Raw genomic sequence first — 24648 nt, forward strand, 5'->3', positions numbered from 1 at the left:
TGCCAGACTCCTCAAGAATACTGGAGTGAGTTGCCATGCCCGCTCCAGGGGATCTTGCCTGCCAAGGGATCTTATGTCTCCTGCATTGGCAGGCAGGCTGTTTACCACTGGTGCTACCTGGGTCGCTGAGAAAACTGTAAACCTGACTAGTTGCCCAAAGTTTACAGGTTGATTACCAGAATTTGGGTCTCCTACCATCGACTCCATTTTAGGTAGAAATTTTTTTAATGTATAAGGAAGTCACATGATAGAAAATATGTAAGAGGTAACAATGTGAAGATAGTTTCATATTGACAGTCTAAAATATATTAGTTGGCAACTTTATTCATAAAAATGAAGACAGTGTTCTGCATCCTGAAACACAAAAGAGTACTAGAAAATGTTTTGAAATTGTCAAAAACTGAAATATTCAAATAATCGAAAGACTACTTAAATGCTATCCTTTTTTTTTTATCATAGTAAATGGGATTATTTTAATGCTGCAGAATCTTCAGATTATTGTTAGGATGGGTTATTACAAGCTATTAAATATTTAAAATTAAATATTATATTTTATATACATTGTAAAAATTATTTGAGAAAGTCATCCTTAAAAATTTATATTTGGTCATAAAAGGGTGACTATAGGAATCACTTGCTTAGCTTTGAACACAGTGGTGCTAAAGGTATGGCTGTGGATTTGGTTTTGTGTAGAAAAGGCTGCTTCCTTTTATGTAAAACCATAGGCCAATATTGCTACCCTTCTGTTTTGCGTATCTGCACAGCTGGTTACTGAATATAAATGGAGACCTAGTTTATGATTGTAATTCTGCCACTAATTAACTATGTGACCTTGGAGAAAGCAAAATGTCTCTACATCTAAGGAGTTGAATTAATAACCAAAGTTGAGTTTCCAGTATGTGTGAGACTTAATGATAGTGCCTGAGGATACAATAAGCAGAGCTGAGCATCTTTCCTGCCCTCTGGGAGGAAGGAGGCGCGCAGAAATAAACCAAATATTGCCACTGCAAAGAGAAACTTAACAAGACAAGCGAGGAGCAGTGCTGGGAAGGAACAGTAACAGGTGTGGAGGGGGAACAGAAGAGCCTCATTTAGTCTGAGAGAGGAGTCCACGCCGAGACCTGAAGAATGCAGTCCTTCACTAGATGGTGCAGAGAGGCAGGAGGAGAAGAAGCGAGGAGAGGAAGGGCCCCAGACGGGAAGGGACATGGGGCCCTCCGGGGCCTGGAAGAGGACCCGCGCGGCTGAGCAAAGAGAATGAGACCCTTACAAGGGATCACGGAGCTTCTTCCCTGCATAAAATGTCTGTTCTGTTTTTCTAACTTTCCGTTTTTATGCCTTGGGATATTTGTTTGTTTGTTTGAATAGAACTTTAAACAACATTTACTTTGTTTTCATATGTGTGTGTACGGTCCAGTGAAACTGGGGATAAAATTAAAATTAAACATAAATGGAATTATAGGAGAAATAGCTGATTGTAGGGATGTGGACACTCTCCCACTTAAGAGACTCTAGAGATGAAGACAGGAAGTTAGTAAAATAAAACATATGACGCAAATAAGGAAAGTGGTTGTGATGTGCTGAGAAGGGAGGAAGATGTTCTAGAGGAAGTGAAACTGGCAAAGAAAAGGAATCATCTTGAGGAAATCTTAGGGGTAGTTCACAACATTGATAAAGTGTCAAAGCTGACCCAGGATTAGTAGTATAACAATCCACCAAGGGGTAAAAGAGGTGCTTGCTCCATATCACAGAAAAAGAAGAAGGCTAGTGCTATTCACATCATGTTCAGTAAGTCATTTTTACAGGAGACAAAACACACTAGCTCTTAGTATTTTTACATTACAATGTTCAAATTTTAAATTAGTATACTAAATAACTGTTTCACTGTATTTTCCTATATGTATGCATGAGGAATTTCTATATATGTATACATGCATAATATATTTATAACATAGACTTTTTAACATTTTGACAAAAATTTTTTAAAGGTCATGGAAAATCCTATTTCCCACATTGATTATTAACATCACTCTGCATGGTTTCCTTTTATGGTCCCACACTACCATGCAGAGCAAGACTTGTCCAAATTTTTACTGAATTTTTGTGTTGTATGAAAGTGGATGCATTTTAGAAGGTTGGACTCGTTGTCTGAATTTATAAATCTCTCAGTCTTAAAGAAGTCCAAGTTAAGAATTCCAATTTCAAGATCTGGAAAATAACATTGGTTATCATCCAAACATCAGAAACCAAATTTTAGGTTTAAATACCACCAAAGTCTAAAAGCCCAAGATCTACTATACCGAAGTAGGTACAATCAAAAGAGGAAAATCTGTCCCTCTTATATTTTATTGGGACTTATTTTTTTACTGTAAAATATTATTTAGATGTATTAATCAATAATATCTGTGAATGAAATGTACAGGAGAGTTACAAGATAGTTTAAGCCAAAGGGAAACAAGGATGGGAAGTTTACATACCGACTGTAGAAATCATCTCTGTAGTAATCATAGTCAAACACATAGCCGCTGGGGAGGGAAGCAAGAAATTAGTTGTCGACATCGCAGCGGTCTCGGTGTTCATCTATACTGTGAGGGCCACAAATCTATGTTGCTTTTACATATTTATTTTCCAATGTAATTATGTATCCAAAGGCTTTACAAGATAATGTCCAACTGGATATAATACCATGTCAAACTCTTATTATATGTTTGGTAACGTAAACACTGATAATGGATTGAGTGGTTTGGAATGAAGATGAGAACAGGTAGCAAAATTAATGTTTTTAAATACTTGTAATACTTACTTTAGAACCATTTTTCCTCAGACAAGATATAATATAGCTATGCCTTCTTCCTAAGGTATGTATAATGAGGCTAAATAAACAATAAACAGATGGTATAGAAATAATATAAATGGAAAAGTTTAATGTAAGTAAATCCATGGTTAATTCATTTCAATGTATGACAAAAACCACTGCAATGTTGTAAAGTAATTAGCCTCCAACTAATAAAAATAAATGGAAAAAAAAAAAGAAAAGTAAATACAAATGTGGTTTCCTCAGAAATTCAGCATTTTCTTTTTATTTTAAAAACCTTGCTATTCAGTAACTTACGTAGAGAAAAATTAACAAAAAAGAAACTTTGAGTCTTACCAACAATGACAATATTGTAGGGCACTTAAAGAAGAGTTAATAAGTACATTTCAGGGATAAGATTATTACTAAACTCCTTAAATGAATGTATAATAAAATTTCCCCCATCTACTTATATAATTCTTAGAGTTTACAAAACACTTTACATGCATTATTACCTTTTATTAATAATTTTAAGCTCTCAAAACAGTTCTATTGGTTACTGTGACTGGGAAAAATTAAAGTGCAAGGGACCTCAGTGGCTAGCTCAAATTTTATATCTAGTAAGTGACGGGGCTGAGACTGGAGGGAAAGACTTCTGAATCCACATCTGGAGTTGTTTTTCGTCACCATGCAACCATCCTCAGCCTGAAAGAAATTTAATGTTACGCTAAATGGAGTACTGGTATTACAGGGCAGTAATCATTTTTAATATTTGTTCATTTATTTTACTGTTATAAAATATGCATAACTAAATTTACATTTCTAATCATTTAAGTCCATTTTAAATGTCAAGATTCAATGGAAATGTTGTGCAATTAACCATTTCCAAAAATTTTTTATCATCTCAAACAGAAACTCTGCATCCGTAAACAATATTTCCTCATTCCCTCGCTCCCCGGCCCCTTCACAAAGCCTCAGTGACCACTATTCTACTTGCTATAGCTGTGAATTTGTCTATTCTAGGTGCCACATATAAGTGGAATCATATACTCTTTGTCCTTTTTTGTTTGGCTTATTTTACATGGTATAATTCTTCAAGGCTTATCTATGTTCTAACATATCAGAATTTCAATCCCTTTTTATGCCTGAATAAATCTCCACTCGTGTGTGTATGTGTATGTGTGTGTGTATTTTTGTTTGTTCATTTGTTGATAGAATCTGAATTGTTTCCATCTCCTGGCTGTTGTGAATACTCCTACTACGAACTTTGGTGAGCAACCATTTTTGGGGGGGCTCCTACTTTCATCCCTTTTGAGTATATAACTAAAAGTAGAATTGCTAAGTCAGATGGCAATATGGTATCTAACCACCATACAACAGGCGAGTAATTTTATATTCCCCAAATATCAATTTAATGGTCCTTCATAACTTTTCTTTTGTTAAGAAAATTGAAAGAACACATTGAGGAGGGCTTGTCATTCGTGGTTTTCAGGATAGATTACGCATTTGTCCTCACACCCATTATGCACAGGGCAGGGGTACTGACCTAGCATGATTGGCTTATCAGATAGGGCTGGTTCCTGTCCAACACAGCCTGACGGAACACAGTGAGTTTGAACTCAAGTTCTGAAATGCAAAGTGGAGACCTACTTCATGTGAATGTCTAGATGGAGACCGAGCATTGTCTAACCAGAGCAACACTGCTGTTTATCTCCCTCTGCTAGCCAGAGAAGACCAGGAGACCACTGCCAGAGCAGTCAGAACAAAAGTGGCCTCTTTTGCCCCACAGTTGCAGATTGCTAAAGTTATAATGATTTATGCTTTAGTTGATATTACTGGTGTTAGACTCAACTATGGCATTGAGTCTAGGGATTTTAAAGACAACCTATTGGCTATCATCAAATTCAAGGGATAAATTTACCTCAAAACTTTCCTGACATAGCAGTGCATATAATCTTCATTGTGAAGAGATATGATGGCACCTTAGCCAAACTTTTTGAAAAATCTCAAGTTTAAGGTTATGCTACATTCATACACATTTGTCATATGTAATCCCTGTTATCTCTTAGGGTTGATCATTTTTTTTTTTCCATTTATTTTTATTGGTTGGAGGCTAATTACTTTACAATATTGTAGTGGTTTTTGCCATACATTGACATGAATCAGCCATGGATTTACATGTGTTCCCCATCCCGATCCCCCCTCCCACCTCCCTCCCCACCCCATCCCTCTGGGTCTTCCTAGTGCACCAGCCCTGAGCACTTGTCTCATGCATCCAACCTGGGCTGGTGATCTGTTTCACACTTGCTTATATACATGTTTCAATGCTGTTCTCTCAAAACATCCCACCCTTGCCTTCCCCCACAGAGTCCAAAAGTCTGTTCTGTAGATGAATGGATAAGGAAGCTGTGGTACATACACACCATGGAATATTACTCAGCCATTAAAAAGAATTCATTTGAATCAGTTCTAATGAGATGGATGAAACTAGAGCCATTATACAGAATGAAGTAAAGCAGAAAGATAAACACCAATGCAGTATACTAACACATATATATGGGATTTAGAAAGAGGGCTGATCATTTTTAAGAGCATGTTGCTAGATGTCCACAACTTACTGATCTTACAACTGAAAGTCTGTGTCCTTTGACTGACACCTCTCTGCTTCCTTCACCTCCAGTCCCAGCTAGCCACCATCTTACTGTTTCTATGAGTTTGGCTTTTTCAGATTCCACATATAAGTGACACCACGTAGGATTTGTCTTTCTCTGACTTATTTCACTTAGCATAATGCTCTCAAGGTCCGCCACGTTTTCATAAATGACAAGATTTCCTTCTTTGTCATGCGGAATAATACTCCATTATATATACACAGCACATCTTCATCCATTCAGCTGATGACACCTTAGGAAGTGGTGGTTCCGTGTTGTGGAGGACCTGTTAACTAAGTCTACAGTGGTAGTAACCTCGTGGTTTGTAAGTCTGTCACATTAATATCTTGTACACCAGTGCCTTCTACAGGAGATCAGTCCTGGGTGTTCACTGGAAGGACTGACGCTGAAGCCGAAACTCCAGTACTTTGGCCACCTCATGCGAAGAGTTGACTCATTGGAAAAGACCCTGATGCTGGGAGGGATTGGGGGCAGGAGGAGAAGGGGACGACAGAGGATGAGATGGCTGGATGGCATCAGCGACTCGATGGGCATGGGTTTGAGTAAACTCCGGGAGTTGGTGATGGACAGGGAGGCCTGGCGTGCTGCGGTTCATGGGGTTGCAAAGAGTCGGACACGACTGAGCTGAACTGAACTGATGCCTTAAACTTGCTCAATGTTCTATGTCAATTATACCTCAACAAACCTGGGGAAAAGAATACTTCGGTTAAATACAAATATATGTGTAATAGCATTCCTGTTTGGATAACACAAAAGAGTTTCCTACCAGTCAAAGCAAAGGGAAAAGAAAAGACAATTAAAATAGTATATCATTTTAAGAGTTTTGTTGAGGCATAGTTTCTGAAACATGGTACCTGAGGAGAGAAACATTCTAGTTACTGAAACAATATTCTTGGTGCCTTTCCATACATAATCTGATTTGCCCTTGACAATAACCTATAAGATGGAGAATATTACTCCAACTTTACAGGACACTGAGACCTAGAGATATTAAATATCCTAAATAACACAGATAAGTATTCTAACACAGATAAGTATTCTAGTATTCTAGCATAGTCATTCATATGCTCATTTACCAAAATGTGATTAAGGACCTATAATCAGGAACTATATTAGGCACTTAGGTTTAGAAGTGAAATAGTTTCTTTTTTGCTCACAAATCTCACAATCTAGTGGTGATTAAGATGGTCCTTGATATCTTTTCCATCTTGACTAAACTATAGGCAGATTTCTTTCTGAACAGGGGCCTCTGACCTCTCTTTTGTTAGAGCATTTAGTTAGAACACTCTGTAAATTGTAGTTGTAAATTCCCTGCCATTCACACATGTAAAACTTCTCCCAGTCTCATGCCTTGTCATTCTTAAGGACCTGGGAACTATCTTTGAAATTAAATAATACCAGTCATGCTAATGATAATAATTATATAATGTTGAGAAGGTATTAACTTGAATAGATAAATTTGATATTAAGTATCAGACATGGTGATAGACATTTTAGATGCTTTAAATAGCTATTGTTTGATGGGACAATGGTTTTCACATGGTGAAAATTCTCAATATTTTATGATGTGACTGCATAGAGAGAATATGTAGCTAAATTGTTTCATCTTTTATTCTGAAACTCTTTTAAAAAATATTATAATATCAGAGAGTAGAGTAAGATGAAAATATGACAAGTTACTAATGTGGATGTCAGTGATGATTCTACTCATAATTCTAATACCTTTAAGAAATACCTCAGTAATTTACCAGCCTTCTGGAAATTGAAGAGTGCATGAGAGAAAAATGTTTATTTTTATTTTTTCTCACTTGATGCTTAAATTATCTTGTCCAATCTGCTTATTTTCTTGTTCAATTCTGACTGATGAGGCATATTTGCAAGGACAAGTTATAGCTAAGCACCCTAAATTGTTTGAACTCCAAGTTGCACTTTCTGCCATCATAAACTCAATTTCACCTGTCAAGTTAAAAATGAAATAAAATGTACAAGCAGTTCTGTGTAATCTTGACAAGGCTGCTTTTGCCTTTAAGGTTTGGACTTTTTGCAGAAGTGCCATGGCTGTAGTTGGTTCAGGGCCTAAGCTGTAAAATCAAGCTGGGTTTCCAAGGAAGAGGAAGAGATTCAAGGAGATGAAAAGAGATCAGCAGAGAACAAGTCTGATCTGTGTTTGCCAAGTGCTTTCCTCAGTATTCCTCCTGCTCTCAATTCTGTCTTTTTGTTTCCTCTCACAGATTCTCCCTCATAGAAATCCCTTCTTTTTTTCTTTCTGTGTGAACCTCTATTTGAAATTAGCTGTCAAAAAGTGACATTTCCAGGAGTCATATCCAGCACTGTATCTTTTGTATCCTAGAATTGTGGTGCCAGGAAAAACTTATCTATTACATTAGAAAAGATCCTCTTTCCCTGAGATAAGCCAAGAGGGATGCTGTTATGCTCATGAGTTAATCTATTTTGGCTTTCTTTTTTTTTTTTGTAAATTTATTTATTTTAATTGGAGGCAAATCACTTTACAATATTGTAGTGGTTTTTGCCGTGCATTCACACAAATCAGCCATGGGTGTACATGTGCCCCCCATCCTGAACCCCCTCCCGCCGCCCTCCCATCCCATCCCTCAGGTCGTCCCAGTGCACCAGCCCTGGGCACCCTGTCTCATGCATCCAACCTGGACTGACGATCTGTTTCACATATTTTGGCTTTTAGACGAGGAACTTTTGCAACTTTCACTGTGGTAGTTTTTTGTGTGACAATCTGGTTCTTAGGCCATTAAAATAAAAATGAGAATAAAAGAGATGTTTAGGACACTGTCCAGGAGGAAGTTAACTCCAGTGATTGAAAATGTTTTTGTCATTTGGGAGTATGGCCAGTGACAAAGGGCAAGTACTTGACTTTCTAGAAAAGTGAAATAGTAGCTTTGAATTTAACACAGTTTATATTTGAAATTTACAATATTGTACACATTTACAACATTTATTCTACTTTTCAATGTACCTTTATTCTATTTGCTCAGATCCCTTAGAAATTCAATGGGAAATAGGAATTGGTAAAATGATCATTTAGACTTGCACACTCACATTCTTTCTTTCATTATTGGAGATTAAAAGAGACCTAGTAACTTTCCTGGAATTTCACTGAAACTGTTTCATTTATAGAAGAAGAAATCACAATTCACTGGGTTTTGCAAAATACGTGGCCCATTTTATATACCCCTTTTGAATTCATAAAACCAGTTCATATTAGTAGACTAATACATGGAAGTACTTTTTATTTTTTATCATAGAATGTCACTAAAATATAATCTTAAAAATATTAATAAATTTCTTAGCACAAGGATGGAGCATTTTCATTGTTTATTAGCAGACATCCTACAAATAATGATTTAAGCCTTCTCAATTATTATATGTGGATCCATAAATTAAATCAAATAATCAATTACTGAAATTTGTTTTAAATATAATATTGGGAATCGTGAATAATGATATCACATCAGCAAAGCATGGCTTCTAACCTCAGGAATATCAAAGTCTAAGTGATAGGCAAATACACAGATGGTCATAATTCAAAGTCAAATTTGACAAAATTTGACAAAATTAAAACTACTATAAGGGCTTATAGGCAGAAGAAATAAGATATGGTTGGGACAAGGACTCAGACAAGGTTTCATAAGAGAGATGATGTTTTAATTAGTCCTTGAAAAAGGATATGGGTATTTGACAAGTGAATGTTAAAAGGTAGTCCTTCTAGATGGCAAGATTTAGTGGTAGAAAATGTGGAACAAGTATGGAAATAACAGTTTATGATGCTATTCCTTCTTTATCACAGCTGTTCTTCAGATACCTACAGAAGTTGTGAATGCAAAAGTTATAATATTGGACAGCTGAATTTCCAGAGTAAATTTCCCTGTGGTTGAGGTTCCCAGTGAATCAAAAGTTTCCTCAGAGATACATACAGGATTCTACTTCTAACTTACAAAATCTGATGTGGGTTTCTGACTGTCATAGTATATACAGTCGAACAGACTTATAAATTTTGCCAAGATAATATGTGGGCAAAAATCTGTTTTCATTAAGGAGTACAAATAAATGTGTATATTTACTTTGGAGTGTGTGTGGGTGTGTGTGGGTGTGGTGGATACACAAAAACACACAGATTCAAAATGCAAAAACAATGGAATAAGCTATTAAGTCTACACTGTGTTGGCAAAACACTCAGATTGACTACCAAGGATTTTGCAATGGGGAGGGAGGCTGGCAGGGACCCAAGGATTATGGCACATTCATAGAATTTCTGGCTAACTGTGGATCAGGACCTGCAGCTTAGAAAGGTGAAGTGACTAGGAAGTTTAAAGATTAAAACAATCCACTCAGTTCATTTAAGAGTTCTGGTCTCTTAGTTGTGAGTCTAACTTACAGTCTCACACATTTAAAGGATGATTAATTGAAGGATTGTGTGAAGAGTAAATTCTAGGAACAAGAAAGAGGAGGGAAAAAAGAAAAATATTTTTCTTTCTCTTGCTGGGTTAACACAGGAATTCTGATTTTGGGAGTGTCTTCTTAAATGGGGTATGATTCTTACCCTTCTCTATGCTGTGCTCCCATAGGAAGGATGTCCACAGATGTAGTTCCAAAACTGTGTTTACACAATTCTTTATTGTTTTATTTTTTACAGAATGTAAAAAATTAACAAAAGAGAACAGCAACAAACCCTCCAATGACTCCCCATGGTCTCCAGGTGACGGTCAGACTCCATAATTTCAGTGGTCTCCACATGAAGCTCCTTCTTTTGACATTCTTTAACAATTCCTTTAATTCCTCTTTTATTCACTGAGACTTCCCCAGTAACCTACTCTCTGGGCGGAAGAAAATAGCTCCTTGCTCTCACACACAGGTATTCTTGTATCTCTCCATAATCATCTGCATTAGCCCAACTGGCAGCTCAACAGAAATTTCGTTATGGGACTTTGCTCAAGCTCTCCATTTGTCAACACATGAATCTTCTATTTGTTGAATATGTATCCATACTTAGGGCCTAACTCAAACCCTATCTCTTCCCCAATTGAAAAGTTTTTAGAGTTAGGCTAAATTCCACTTACTGTGCTATTCTTTGATTACAGTTTTTGTATTTACATCTGACTCATGCTTGTTAGTTCTCTTCTTTTCTTGTCATATAGCTAATCTAATATATAGATTTGTCTTAGACTTTCACAAACCAATCTCTCTATTCCATTTATCATTCCTGTCTGCCATCTTTGAACTTAATCTAATTTGTCTGATTTTCTTGACACTGAAGCTTTCAGAGTAAAATATTTCAGGATGACCCTTGTCAAAATCCTGTAGCATATTATGCATATTCTTGTCTCAGGTGAATTTATTCACAAATGTGTGGACTATATTCTTACAGCTTCTTAAGCATGCTTCAGTCTGAACATATTATATTGTAATTGACAGTACATGACTCTATCTCACAAGATTGTGAGCTTTGAAAACACAAGGCATTTATTTTTCCTTTTTAATTGGAGAAATATCAGTTTACAATGTTGTGTTGGTTTCTGATGCATAGCAATGTGAATCAGTCATAACTACATGTATATATCCCCTTCCTCTTGACACAGGGTGTTTGTAGCACCCAGTAGATATTTTTTCAATTGAATATTTGATTTCTGTGTAATTTTTCACTATACTATTTATTTTTATTGCTCTTTGTAAGGAAATAAAATGTCTATAGTAGAATTTTAAAGACCTGAAGATTAATATTAGAACGTACAGATCATTACAGTTAGGTTGGACCATGTTGGGTTAGAACTTTTTTGCCAGTAAGTATCAATTTCTTGCCTCTTAGCTCTAAATCTGCCTCCTTTTTGCTCTTGCTTTGTCATAATGGAGCTGCATCTTGTAAACGTTTCTCCTTTGATAGCTGGCATCATGACCGAGTGACTGAGCAAACACGCGCCATGTTAGAGTTAGCAGAGTCTTTACGAGGAAAACAGAAAGGCACTGAAGAGAAAGGGGCTTCTTTTCCCAAATGCCCACGTATTTTCTTCCTTGCTTTTTCGGCACAGCTGTTCACACCTGTGAACACAGGACACCCACGGAAGCTAACTGGCACCCCAGAAAGTGGGTGCCTACACATTATCCCCAGACCATCAATACTTCAACGAAGCTCTCTGACATGCAGAGGGCAGAGGACACCTCTCTCCTAATAAGATGTGCGTCTTAGCCTAGGAGAAGGAGGGTCTTCTAGGATGTTCCTTCCTTAGATATTCTCCTTCAGCCACAGAGATATTAATTGTTCCCATGTTTTCTCCTCTCATACTGCTTTTCAGTTTCTTTTATCCTTCTTATGGAGTTAGCCATATTTTGCTAGGTAATAATGATTTATATTGGGGGAAAGATTGGCAGTAAAATTAGAAATGAAAAAGGAGAAGCTACAAAAGACACCACAGAAATACAAAGGATCATAAAAGACTAATACAAACAACTATATGCCAATTAAACGGACAACCTAGAAGAAATGAGCAGATTCTTAGAAGGGTACAACCTACCAAGACTGACCAGGAATAAACAGAAAATATGAAGAGACCAATCACAAGTACTGAAATTTAAACAGTCATTAAAAACCTTCCAACAAACGAAAGTCCAGCAGCAGACAACCTCACAGACAAATTCTGTCAAACATTTAGAGAAGAGTTAACACCTATCCTTCTGAAAGTCTTCCAAAAAATTGTAGAGGAAGGGACTCTCCCAAGTTCATTTTACAGGGCCACCATCATGCTGATAACAAAACCAAACACGAATGCCATAAAAAAAGAATATTACAGGTCAATGTCACTGATGAACATAACATAAAAATTCTCAACAAAACACGAGCAAACCAAATATAACAACACATTAAAAGGATCATACACCATGATCAAGTGGGATTTATACAGAGATGCAGTGTCCTTCAAATCTGCAAACCAATCAGTATGATATACCACATTAACAATCTAAAGAATAAGAACCATGTGATCATCTCAATAAATACAGAAAAAGCATTTGACAAATTTCAACACCCTTTAGTGATAAGAAAAAAAAAAACTTCTGAAATTGGGCAAAGAGGAATAAAAATCATCTATGATTCCCTGATGACTCAGATGGTAGAGTCTGCCTGCAATGTGGGAGATCCCGGTTTGATCCCTGGGTTGGGAAGATTCCCCTGGAGAAGGAAATTGCAACCCACTCCAGTATTCTTGCCTGGAAAATCCCATGGATGGAGGAAACTGCCAGGCTACAGTCCATGGGGTTGCAAAGAGTCAGACATGACTGAGTGATTTCACTTTCTTTCTTTTATGAGAAACTTACAGCTAATATCATTCTCAATGGTGAAAAGTTGAAAGCATTTCCTCAGGAGTAAAACAAGGATGTTCATTTTTATTCAACATAGTTTTTCAAGTCCTAGCTGCAGCAATCAGAGAAGTAAAGGAAATAAAAGGAATCAAAATTGGAAAACAAAGTAAAACTGCCACTCTTTGCAGAAGACATGACACTATACATAGAAGGTCATGCAGAAAGAGAAATTATGGAAACAATCTCATTTACCATTGCATCAAAAAAGAATAAAATAACTAGGAATAAACCTATCTAGCGAGGCAAAAGACCTGTAGTCAAAAAACTATTAGACACTGATGAAAGAAATCGAAGATGACACAAAGAGATGGAAAAGTAGACCATGTTCTTGGTTTGGGAGAATCAACATTGTGAAAATGACTATATTACACAAAGCAATCTAGAGATTCAATGTAATACCTATCAAACTATCAATGGCATATTTCACAGAACAAGAACAAAACAAATATAAAATGTGTATGGAAACACAAAAGACCCTGAATAGCCAAAGCAATCATGAGAAAGAAAAATGGAGCTGGAGGAATCGGGCTCCCTGACTTCAGACTATCCTATCAAAATGGTATTTTTATTGTGCTGGCACAAAATACGGAAATATAGGTCAATGGGACATTGATCATTTTATTGTGCTGGCACTGGCACAAAATACAGTAGTCACAACAGTATAGTTCTGGAACAAAATACAGAAAGATAGATCAATGAGACAGGAGAGAAAGTCCAGAGATAAACTCATAAACTTATGGTCACCTAACATAACACAAAAAGCAAGACTATACAATTGAGAAAAGAGTCTCTTCAACAAGTGGTGCTGGGACAAATGGACGCTCCACATAAAAGAATGAATTTGGAACATTCTCTAATATCATACGCAAAAATAAACTCAAATGGATGAAAGACCCACATTTAAGATCAGACACTATAAAACTCCTAGAGGAAAACATAGGCAGAAAACTCTCTGACATAAATCACAGCAAGATCTTTTTTGATTCATCTCCTAGTGTAATGAAAATAAAAGCAAAAGTAATCAAATGGGACCTAACTAAATTAAAGAGCTTTTGCACAGCAAAGGAAAATGTACACAAAAATGAAAAGGCAACCCATGGAATAGGAGGAAATATGTGCAAATGAAGCAACCGAAAAGGAATTAATCTTAAAACTATGCAAACGGCTCATGCTGCGCTGTGCTAAAGATATAAAGAACCCAACTGAAAAGTTGGCAGAAAATCTAAGCATTTAACCAAAGAAGACACATAGGTGGCCAAAAAGCACATGAAAAGATACTCAACATCACTAATTATCAGAGAAATGCAAATCAAAACTACAATGAGGTATTACCTCACACTGGTCAGAATGGTCATCATCAAAAAGTCTACAAATGATAAATAGAGGAGAGAACATGGAGAAAAGGGAACCCTTCTCTACTGCTGATGGGAAAGTAAATTGATAAAACTACTATGGAGAACAGTATGGAAATTCCTTAGAAAAACTCAAAATATAATTACTATATGAGCCAGCAATCTCATTCCTGGCCATATACTCAGAGAAAACCACAATTCAAAAAGATATATGCACCCCAATGTTCATTGCATCAGTGTCTACAATACCCAGGATATGGGAACGACCTAAATGTCCATTGGCAGAGATGGATGGTATATATACACAATGGAATATTACTCAGCCATAAAAAATAATGAAATAATGCTATTTAGAGCAATGCGAATGGACCTAGAGACTACCATACAAAGTGAAGTAAGTCATACAGAGAAAGACAAATATCATATGCTATGATTCATATGTGGAATTTAATTTAAAATAATAAAAATGAACTTATTTAGAAAAGAGAAACAGACTCACAGATTTCACCTATGACTACCCAAGGGGAGACATGCTGGGGGAGGGATAAATTAGGAGATTGGGATTAACCTACACAGACAAGCCTGGTGGGCTATAGTCCATGGGGTCACAAAGAATCAAACACGATGGGCAATTAACACTTTCACTTTCACTACCATATATAAAATAGATAACGAACAAGGACCTATTGTAAGCACAGGAAACTCTACTCAGCATTCTGTAATAACCTATATGGGTAAGAAATATGAAAAAGAATATATATATATACACACATATACATATACATACACACATATACATATACATACACACATATACATATACATATGTGTGTATATATATATGTGTGTGTATATATACATATGTGTGTGTGTGTGTGTATATATATATATATATATATGGTTACTCATAGTATCCAACACAAGGTAAATGCTATGTAATAATTCCCAGCCTATAGCAAGTTCAAGTTTTGATTTTGGGGTCTTTCTGGAATAAAGTTGCAATACATTTGAGTAAGTACACATTTTAGCATTTTAGCTATTCAAAAACCACGTATATCCCCATTTAACTATTCACACTCAGAAAGTGAAAATGGCAGTTGCTCAGCCATGTCCGACTCTTTGAAACCCCGTGGACTGTAACCCGCCAGGCTCCTCTGTCCATGGGATTCTCCAGGCAAGAACGCTGGGGTGGGCTGCTATGTTCTCCTCAAGGGGAACCTTCCTGACCCAGAGATCAACCTGTGTCCCTATGTCTCCTGCACTGGCAGGCATGTTCTTTACCACTAGTACCACCTGGGAAACCCTCACTTTGCTGTGCATCTGAAATTAACACATTATAAATCAACAACTCTCCAACAGAATTAAACAAGAGAGTGACGCATGTGATATTCAGTCAAAGGGTACACATTGTTTATTTGTAAGGGAACCTTTTTTTCATAGCTTGTATAGCTGATATTTTTATTTTTACTATTATTTAATTTATTGAATTACAATTTTTATAAACAGTTTTCCTTCAAGGGTTGATATATCAACTGCACATGTTCTCCATGGTAGAAACTAACATAAAACTATCTGGGAGAGATGTCAAATGGGAATAATAGTAATAATAATAACAATATCATCAATGATAATGTTTACTGAATGATCATTTAATTGTCTTAAAAATCCTCTTAGTATTAATATTATCCTGATTTCAGAAATAAGAGAACCAAGGCATCATCAATATGACCAATTAAAGTCCAGAGCATAAATCACCTTGTCTATGGCTAGGTATTTTTGTAAGAAATATTTAGGTAGCTTTTCCAACTGCAAACTCAGTATAAACCAGGAGAGTGATACCACTACTATAAAGCTAATGCAATCTTAGAAGGCATTAAATGAACTGTAGTTTCTTTTAAAAAGGAGGTGACAATTCTAATGGACTTTCACTTTTGAGACATCTCTGTAAATGTTTAGTTCAGTATATTTCAGTGAAGTTTCAGAAGGATTTCAACCAACTGGCACACATACAGGTGAAAGAAAAAAGAATGGTAAGAAATCTCAAAACAATACCCCTGCATAAAAACGGTTGAATTAAATAAGAATATTTGGCCTAGAAAGAAAAACCTTTGGGAAGGAAGGAAGCTAACTTATTCAAATATATGAAAGGCCATCTAGTGGAAGAGGTACTGGATTTATTCACTGTGACACCAGAAGGTAGGACAAGTTAAAAAGAGTAGTAACTACAAGAAAGAACGTTACTGTTAAATATAACAAAGAAATAGAATAATGAATTGCAAATATCTTGAGATTTTAGTAGCTTATGAAAAAGAAAAGAATCATAAAAAAGAAAACACTGTGGCAAAACATTGTATGATCTAACATGTGAAATGAAGTGTTAGTGGCTCAGCAGTGTCTGACTCTTCGATCCCATGGAGTGCAGCTCAGCAGGTTCCTCTGTTCCTGGAATTCACCAGCAAGAATACTGGAGTGGGGACCCATTCCTTTCTCCAGGGGCTCTTCCCAACCAGGAATCTGGGTCTCCTGTGTTTCAGGCAGATTCTTTACCATCTGAGCCATCATGATCTAGCATGACAGTGTAACAGACACATATGCTTCCAGAAGAGCCCAGAAAAGATTTGTTAGGGATTTTATAGAGAATTAATGCATTATGTGTTTCTGGGATATCTTCCAGGCTGAAACTTCATGATTTTTATTAAAATCAAATTACATTGCTAAAATGTAACTTTTAGCTATTCACATACATTTTTCAGGAAGGTGGTGACTTGAATCTGACTTTCTTTCCTATTGGCATCAGTTCTAGACTCCTCAGTTCAATTCAGTCACTCAGTCCTGTCTGACTCTTTGTGACCCTGTGAATCGTAGCACGCCAGGCCTCTCTGTCCATCACCAACTCCTGGATTTTACTCAAACTCACATCCATCAAGTCAGTGATGCCATCCAGCCATCTCATCCTCTGTCCCCCTTCTCCTCCTGCCACCAATCCCTCCCAGCATCAGGGTCTTTTCCAATGAGTTAGTTCTTTGCATGAGGTGGCCAAAGTATTGGAGTTTCAGCTTCAGCATCAGTCCTTCCAATGAACATTCAGGACTGATCTCCTTCAGGATGGACTGGTTGGATCTCCTTGCAGTCCAAGGGACTCTCAAGTCTCCAACACCACAGTTCAAAAGCATCAGTTCTTGATTCCAGCTTGTGCTTCATCCAGCCCAGCATTTCTCATGATGTACTCTGCATATAAGTTAAATAAGCAGGGTGGCAATATACAGCCTTGACGTACTCCTTTTCCTATTTGGAACCAGTCTGTTTTTCCATATCCAGTTCTAACTGTTTCTTCCTGACCTGCATATAGATTTCTCAAGAGGCAGGTCAGGTGGTCTGGTATTCCCATCTCTTTCAGAATTTTCCACAGTTTATTGTGATCCACACAGTCAAAATTAATCAATCTCAAACATTAGTTTCTTTAATTTTACACCTAAAGTTTACATTTTATATTTGTTTCTATGATCCACTTTGATCAGACTTTTTTTTTCCAAAGGGATATCTGATTGAGCACAATTTGTTATAAAGACTACTCTTGCTTCATTGAATTACCTTTGTATCTTTGTCAAAGGTCACTTGGCTCTCTGTGTGTGATTCAATTTCTGGGTTTTCCATTTTGTTCCATTGATCTATTTGTCTATTCTCTCACTGGTAACCACACTGCCTTTATTTTACAATTTTATACTAAGTCTTAAAGTTGGGTAACGTCTATCCTCCAACTTTGTTCTTCTTTAGTGTTGTGTTGACGATCCTTTTTTTTCTCTCTCTTTATGTTTTCATGTGAATTTTAGAATGGGTTTCTTAATATTTACCAAGTATGTCCTGGAATATTAACTGAGGCTGTGTTGCATTTATAGATTAAATTGGTAAGAATTGGCATGTTCCTAATATTGAATCTTTCAATCCATGAATATGAAAGATTTCTCCATTTAGACTTTATTTATTTAATTACTTAAGAAACTGATTGGTTTCATTGTAGTTTTCCATATGTAGATCCTGTACAAATTTCATTAAAATTTATACTCAAGATATTTCGGAAATCTGAAGCTTTCTCTTGTTGATTTCAGAATTTTCATCTCTTTCAGAATTTTCCACATTTTACTGTGATCCACACAGTCAAAGGCTTTGGAATAGTCAATAAAGCAGAAATAGATGTTTTTCTGGAACTCTCTTGCTTTCTCGATGATCCAGTGGATCTTAGCAATTTGATCTCTGGTTCCTCTGACTTTTCTAAAACCATCTTGAGCATCTGGAAGTTCACGGTTCACATATTGCTGAAGTCTGGCTTGGAGAGTTTTGAGCATTACTTTACTAGCGTGTGAGATGAGAGCAATTGTGTGGGAGTTTGAGCATTCTTTTGGATTGCCTTTCTTTGGGATTGGAATGGAAACTGACCTTTTCCAGTCCTGTGGCCACTGCTGAGTTTTCCAAATTTGCTGGCATATTGAGTGCAGCACTTTCAGAGCACCATCTTTCAGGATTTGAAATAGCTGAACTGGACTTTCATCACCCCACTAGTTTTGTTCGTAGTGATGCTTTCTAAGGCCCACTTGACTTCACATTCCAGGATGTCTGGCTCTAGGTGAGTGATCATACCATCATGATTATCTGGGTCATCTAGACTGCTACACTCTCTTAAATCAAACTGATTCAGGATTAAAGAAGAAATAAAAACTTAACTTTCATATTATCTAGAAAGAGATAAAAAAGAATGCTTTTTCCAAAACCTATGGGTCATAGTAAGAACGTAACCAAAAATCTTGTAACTTTAGATGTTTCACTGTAAAAGACAAGGTGAAGAAGAAAGAAGTTCAGTCTTAATCTCATTTAAAAAATAGCAACATAGTACCACACTTACAGCAGAAAGCAAAAAGGAACTAAAGAGCCTTTTGATGAAAGTGAAAGAGGAGAGTGACAAACTTGGCTTAGAACTCAACATTCAGAAAACTAAGATCATTGCAACTGGTCCCATCACTTCATAGCAAATATATGGGGAAACAATGGAAACATTGTTTTTACTTTTACTGGGCTCCAAAATCACTGCAGATGGTGATTACAGCCATAAAATTAAAAGACTCTTACTCCTTGGAAGGAAAGTTATAACCAGCCTAGATAGCATATTGAAAAGCAGAGACGTTACTTTGTCAACAAAGGTCTGTCTAGTCAAGGCTATGGTCTTTCCAGTGGTCATGTATGGATGTGAGAGTTGGACTGTGAAGAAAGCTGAGGGCTGAAGAATGGATGCTTTTGAACTGTGGTGTTGGAGAAGACTCTTGAGAGTCCGTTGGACTGCAAGGAGATCCAACCAGTCCATCCTAAAGGAGATCAGTCCTGGGTGTTCATTGGAAGGACTGATGCTGAAGCTGAAGCTCCAGTACTTTGGCCGCCTGATGTGAAGAGCTGCCTCGTATGAAGAGACCCTGATGCTGGGGGGATTCTCTGTCGGAATCCAGCTGCTTCACCGGGTTTGCTAGTTTCTGCTCCACAGCAAACTGTGTCAGCTGTATATATATGGAAAAGTTCTCAACAAAATACTATCAACCAAATCTAACAACACATTAAAAAGACCAAACACCACGATCAAGTGGGATTTATCACAAGGATGCAAGAGTTCTTCAACATATGGAAATTAATCAAAACTATACGATCACATCAATAGATGCAGGACAAATATGATCCCACCAAGAACATGGTACATCTCTCCTTGTGTTTGTGCTATCTTTGATTTCTTTCTTCACCACCTTATAGTTTTCTGAGTGTAGGTCTTTTGCCTCCTTAAGTAGTTATATCCCTAGAAATTTTTTTATTTTTTTAGAGACAATGGTAAATGGGATTGTTTTCTTACTTTCTCTCTCTGACCTTTCATTGTTGGTGTACAGGAATGCAATCTATTTCTGTATGTTAATTGTGCGTACTGTAACTTTCCCCAGTTCATCAATTAGCTCTAGTCGTTTTCTGGTGGCATCTTTAGGATTTTCTAGATATAGTATCATGTTATCTGGAAACGGTAACAGTTTTGCCTCTTTTCCAATTTGGATTCCTTTTATTTATTTTTTTTCTATGATTGACATGGCTAGGACTTTCAAAACTATGTTGAATAATAGTTGTGAGAGTGAAAATCCTTGTCTTGTTCCTGATCTTAGAGGAAGTGCTTTCAGTTTTTCACAGTTTTCACAGCTGAGAAAGATGTTCCCAGTGGGTTGTCATATATGACCTTCATTATGTGGAGGTAGGTTCCCTCTATCCTCATTTTCTGGAGAGCTTTCATCATAAATCAGTGTTGAAATTTTTCAAATGCTTTCTCTGAATCTACTGATATATCATATAGTTTTCATTCTTCAGCTTGTTAATATGGTGTATCACATTAGGAAATGTCAACCTACTCTAGTAGTCTTGCCTGGAGAATCACATGGACAGAGGAGCCTGGCAGGCTACAGTCCATGGGATTGCAAAGAGTCAGATATGACTAAAGTGACTTAGCACATCACACTGATTGGTTTGCATATATTGAAGAATCCTTGCATCCCTGTGATAAATCCCACTTGATCATGGCATAGGGTCATCAGTGATACTGGCCTGTGATCTTTTTTTTTTTTTTTTTTTTGGTGATATCCCTGTCTGGTTTCAGGTATTGATGGCTTCACAGAATGATCTTGTGACTCTTCCTCCACCTACAATTTTTTGGAAGAGTTTGGGCTTCCCTGGTGGCTCAGAGGGTAAAGCGTCTACCTATAACACGGGAGACTGGAGTTCAATCCCCGGGTCGGGAAGATCCCTGGAGAAGGAAATGGCAACCCACTCCAGTACTCTTGCCTGGAAAATCCCATGGATGGAGAAGCCTGGTAGGCTATAGTCCATGGGGTCGCAAAGAGTTGGACACGACTGAGTGACTTCACTTTCACTTTTTCACTTTTGGGAAGGATATGTGTTAGCCCTTTTCTAAATGTTGGATAGAATGTCCCTGTGAATCCATCTGGTCCTGGATTTTTGTTTGTTGGAAGTTTTTAAATCACTGTTTCAATTTCAGTACTTGTGATTGATCTGTTCATATTTTCTGTTTATTCTTGGTTCAGTATTGGTAGGTTGTACCCTTCTAACAATTTGTTCATTTCTTCAAGGTTGTTCATTTAATTGGCATATAATTGTTTGCAGTAGTCGCTGATGATCCTTTGCATTTCTGTGGTGTCAGTTGTATCTTCTCCTTTTTCATTTCTGATTTTATTGATTTGAGTCCTCTCCCTCTTTTTCTTGATGAGTCTAGCCAAAAGTTTGTCAATTTTGCTTATTTTCTTAAAGAACCAGCATTCAGTTTCATTGATCTTTACTATTGTTTTCTTCATTTCTATTTCATTTATTTCTGCTCTAATGTTTATGATTTCTCTTCTTTTACTGACTTTGGGTTTTGTTTGTGCTTCCTCTAGTTTCTTTACATTGAAGGTTAGGTTACTTATTTGAGATTTTTTGTTGTTGTTGTTTCTTGAAGTAAGATTGTATTGCTATAAACTTCCCTCTTAGAACTCCATTTGCTGAATCCCATAGGTTGTAGATCAACATGTTTTCATTGTTATTTGTTTTTAGGTATTTTTTTGTCTCCTCTTTGATTTCTTCAGTGATCCATTGGTTATATAATAGCACATTGTTTAACCTCCATGTTTTTGTATTTTTGCATTTTTTTTTGCCCTGTAATTGATATCTAATCTCATAGTAGTGTGATTGAAAAAGATGCTTGATAAGAATTCAATTTTCTCAAATTTACCAAAGCTTTTCATTATTGACCCAAGATGTAATCTATCCTGGAGAATGTCCATGTGCACTTGAGAAGAAAGTATTCTGTAACTTTCTGATGGTATGCCCCATAAATATAAATTAAGTCTGTCTGGTATAATATGTCATTAAAGGCTTGTGTTTCCTTATTAATTTTCTCTCTGGATGACCTATCTATTGGTATAACTAGCGTGTTGAAGTCCCTTCCTAGTATTGTGTTACTGCTGATTTTCCCTTTTATGACTGCTAGTGATTGCCTTTGTATTGAGGAGCTCTCAGTTCAGTCCAGTCACTCAGTCGTCTCCAACTCTTTGCGACCCCATGGACTGCATATGTCAGGCCTCCCTGTCCATCACCAACTCCTGGAGCTTGCTCAAACTCATGTCCATTGAGTCAGTGATGCCATCCATCCATCTCATCCTCTGTCAACCCCTTCTCCTTTCACGTTCAATCTTTCCCAACATCAGGGTCTTTTCCAATGAGTCAGTTCTTCACATGAGGTGGTCAAAGCATTGGAGTTTCAGCTTCAGCATGAGGAGCTCCTGTGTTGGGTTTATAAATATTTACAAATGTTATCTTCTTGGAAAGATTCCATCATCAATATACACTGTCTTTCCTTGACTCTTGTAATATTCTTTATATTAAAGTCTATTTTATCTGATACGAGTGTTGCTACTCCAGCTTTCTTTTGATTTCCATTTGCATGGTGTATCGTTTTCTATTTCCTCACTTTCAATCTGCCTTTCCTCACTTTTCAGTCTGATTTCCTTGTATGTTATTTTTACTTTTCCATTGCTGCTTTTAATATTTTTCATTGTATTTAATTTTTGTCAGTTTGATCCATATTTGTCTTGATGTGTTTCTCTTCAAAATTATTCTCAGTGGGATTCTCTGTGCTTCCTGAACTTGGTTGACTATTTCCTTTCCCATGTTAAAGAAGTTTTTAACTATAAGATTTTCAAATATTTTTCTCAGACCCTTTCTCTTTTTCTTCTTCTTCTGGGATCCCTATAACTCAAACGTTGGTGCATTTAATGCTATCCCATTGGTCTCTGAGACTGTCTTCATTTCTTTTCATTCTTATTCTGCTTTACGGCAGTTATTTCCACCATTCCAGCTCACTCACTCATTCTTCTGCCTCAGTTACTCTGCTATTGATTCCTTCTAGTGTACTTTTTTTTTTTTTGGTTCAACTGTTGTATTATTTATTACTATTTGTTTTTTCTTTATTTCTTCTAGATGTTAAACATTTCTTGTTTCTTCTCCATCTGGGCCTCCATTCTATTTCCAAGGTCTTGAATCATCTGTATTATCCTTACTCTGAATTCTTTTTAAGGTAGATTGCCTATTTCCTCTTTCTTTATTTGGTCTTGTGGATTATTATCTTGCTTCTTTGTCTGCAAAATATTTCTCTGTCATCTCATTGTGTCTAACTCACTGTTTTTGGCCTGCTTCCCACACACTATAGGGTCATAGTTCCTCCTGCTTCTGGTGTCTGCCCCCTGGTGGGTGAATTTAGTTCACAGGGCCTGTGTATACTTCCTCCTGGGAGGGACTGATGCCTGCACTCTGGGTGATGCTGGGTCTTGCCCCTCTGATGAGCAGGGCTGGGTTAGGTGGTGTGTTTTGGGGTAGGTTTATGGGCTTAGAAGGACTTCAGGCAGCCTGTCTACTGATGGCTGGGGCAGTGTCACAGTGCTCCTGTATTCTTGGTTGGTTGGCATGAGCCTCCAGCACTGGAGCCCACAGGAATTTGGGTGTTACCAGGTCAAGATGATTCCATCTTGATACCATGGACAGATATTGCCTGGGCGGGGGGGGTGGTGAGCAATTCTCTGCAGGCCCAGATCCTGGACCTGGTACTCCAACCCTGGATACTGTGACCAACTCTTGGCCTGGGAGCCAAGACACTGCAAGTATTGCAGCAAGGCAAAAAAAGAGAGAGGAAAAAAAAGTAAGAAAACAGATAAAACTCAAACCAAATAGCAAAAACAACCAAGCAGTAACAACAACAAAAAACAAAGAATGCAGATAACAAGAGAACAATCAAACTCAGTTCAGTTCAGTCGCTCAGTTGTGTCTGACTCTTTGTGATCCCATGAATCGCAGCATGCCAGGCCTCCGTGTCCATCACCAACTCCCGGAGTTTACTCAAACTCATGTCCATCGAGTCAATGATGCCATCCAGCCATGTCATCCTCTGTCGTCCCCTTTTCCTCCTGCCCCTAATCCCTCCCAGCATCAGGGTCTTTTCCAATGAGTCAACTCTTTGCATGAGGTGGCCAAAGTATTGGCGTTTCAGCTTCAGCATCTAAAGAACTCCAAAATGAAAGCAAAGTAAAAGACAAAATTAACAGGGAAAGAAAGAAAACTAAAAAAGGTAAGGATAAAGAAAATACACAAAAATGATTTAAAAATATCAAAATAAGACAAAATAAAGAATAAAAACATAACAAAAAGTTAATGTAAAAAAATAAAAAATATATTGAATATTTTTTAAAAGAAAAATATTAAATAACAAAAAACCATCACAACCACAACAGAATAAAATGAAACAAACAAAAATAATGGTAATAATAATGTTTTCCTGAGACCTCTGCTGTCAGCATCCCTTCCCCCACAGTGAACCACAGCCAACCCCCGC

At 37.0% G+C, this 24648-nt stretch overlaps 1 protein-coding gene across 8 annotated transcripts in view; it reads right to left on the reverse strand.

The window, feature by feature from the left end:
- The window catches only part of RALYL (RALY RNA binding protein like), a 782895-nt gene that overhangs the window by 84537 nt on the left and 673710 nt on the right, over positions 1-24648 (reverse strand). For 7 of the 8 annotated variants that reach the window (XM_070477450.1, XM_070477455.1, XM_070477449.1 and 4 more), the window contains one exon: positions 2478-2525. The exons of the other annotated variant lie outside the window; for it this stretch is intronic. In XM_070477450.1, the coding sequence (XP_070333551.1) occupies positions 2478-2525 (48 nt within the window). The remainder of the gene's footprint in view (positions 1-2477; positions 2526-24648) is intronic. 8 annotated transcript variants of the gene reach the window in all.

The sequence above is a fragment of the Odocoileus virginianus genome, chromosome 15 (assembly GCF_023699985.2).
Source record: "Odocoileus virginianus isolate 20LAN1187 ecotype Illinois chromosome 15, Ovbor_1.2, whole genome shotgun sequence".
In the NCBI taxonomy this organism is placed as follows: domain Eukaryota; kingdom Metazoa; phylum Chordata; class Mammalia; order Artiodactyla; family Cervidae; genus Odocoileus; species Odocoileus virginianus.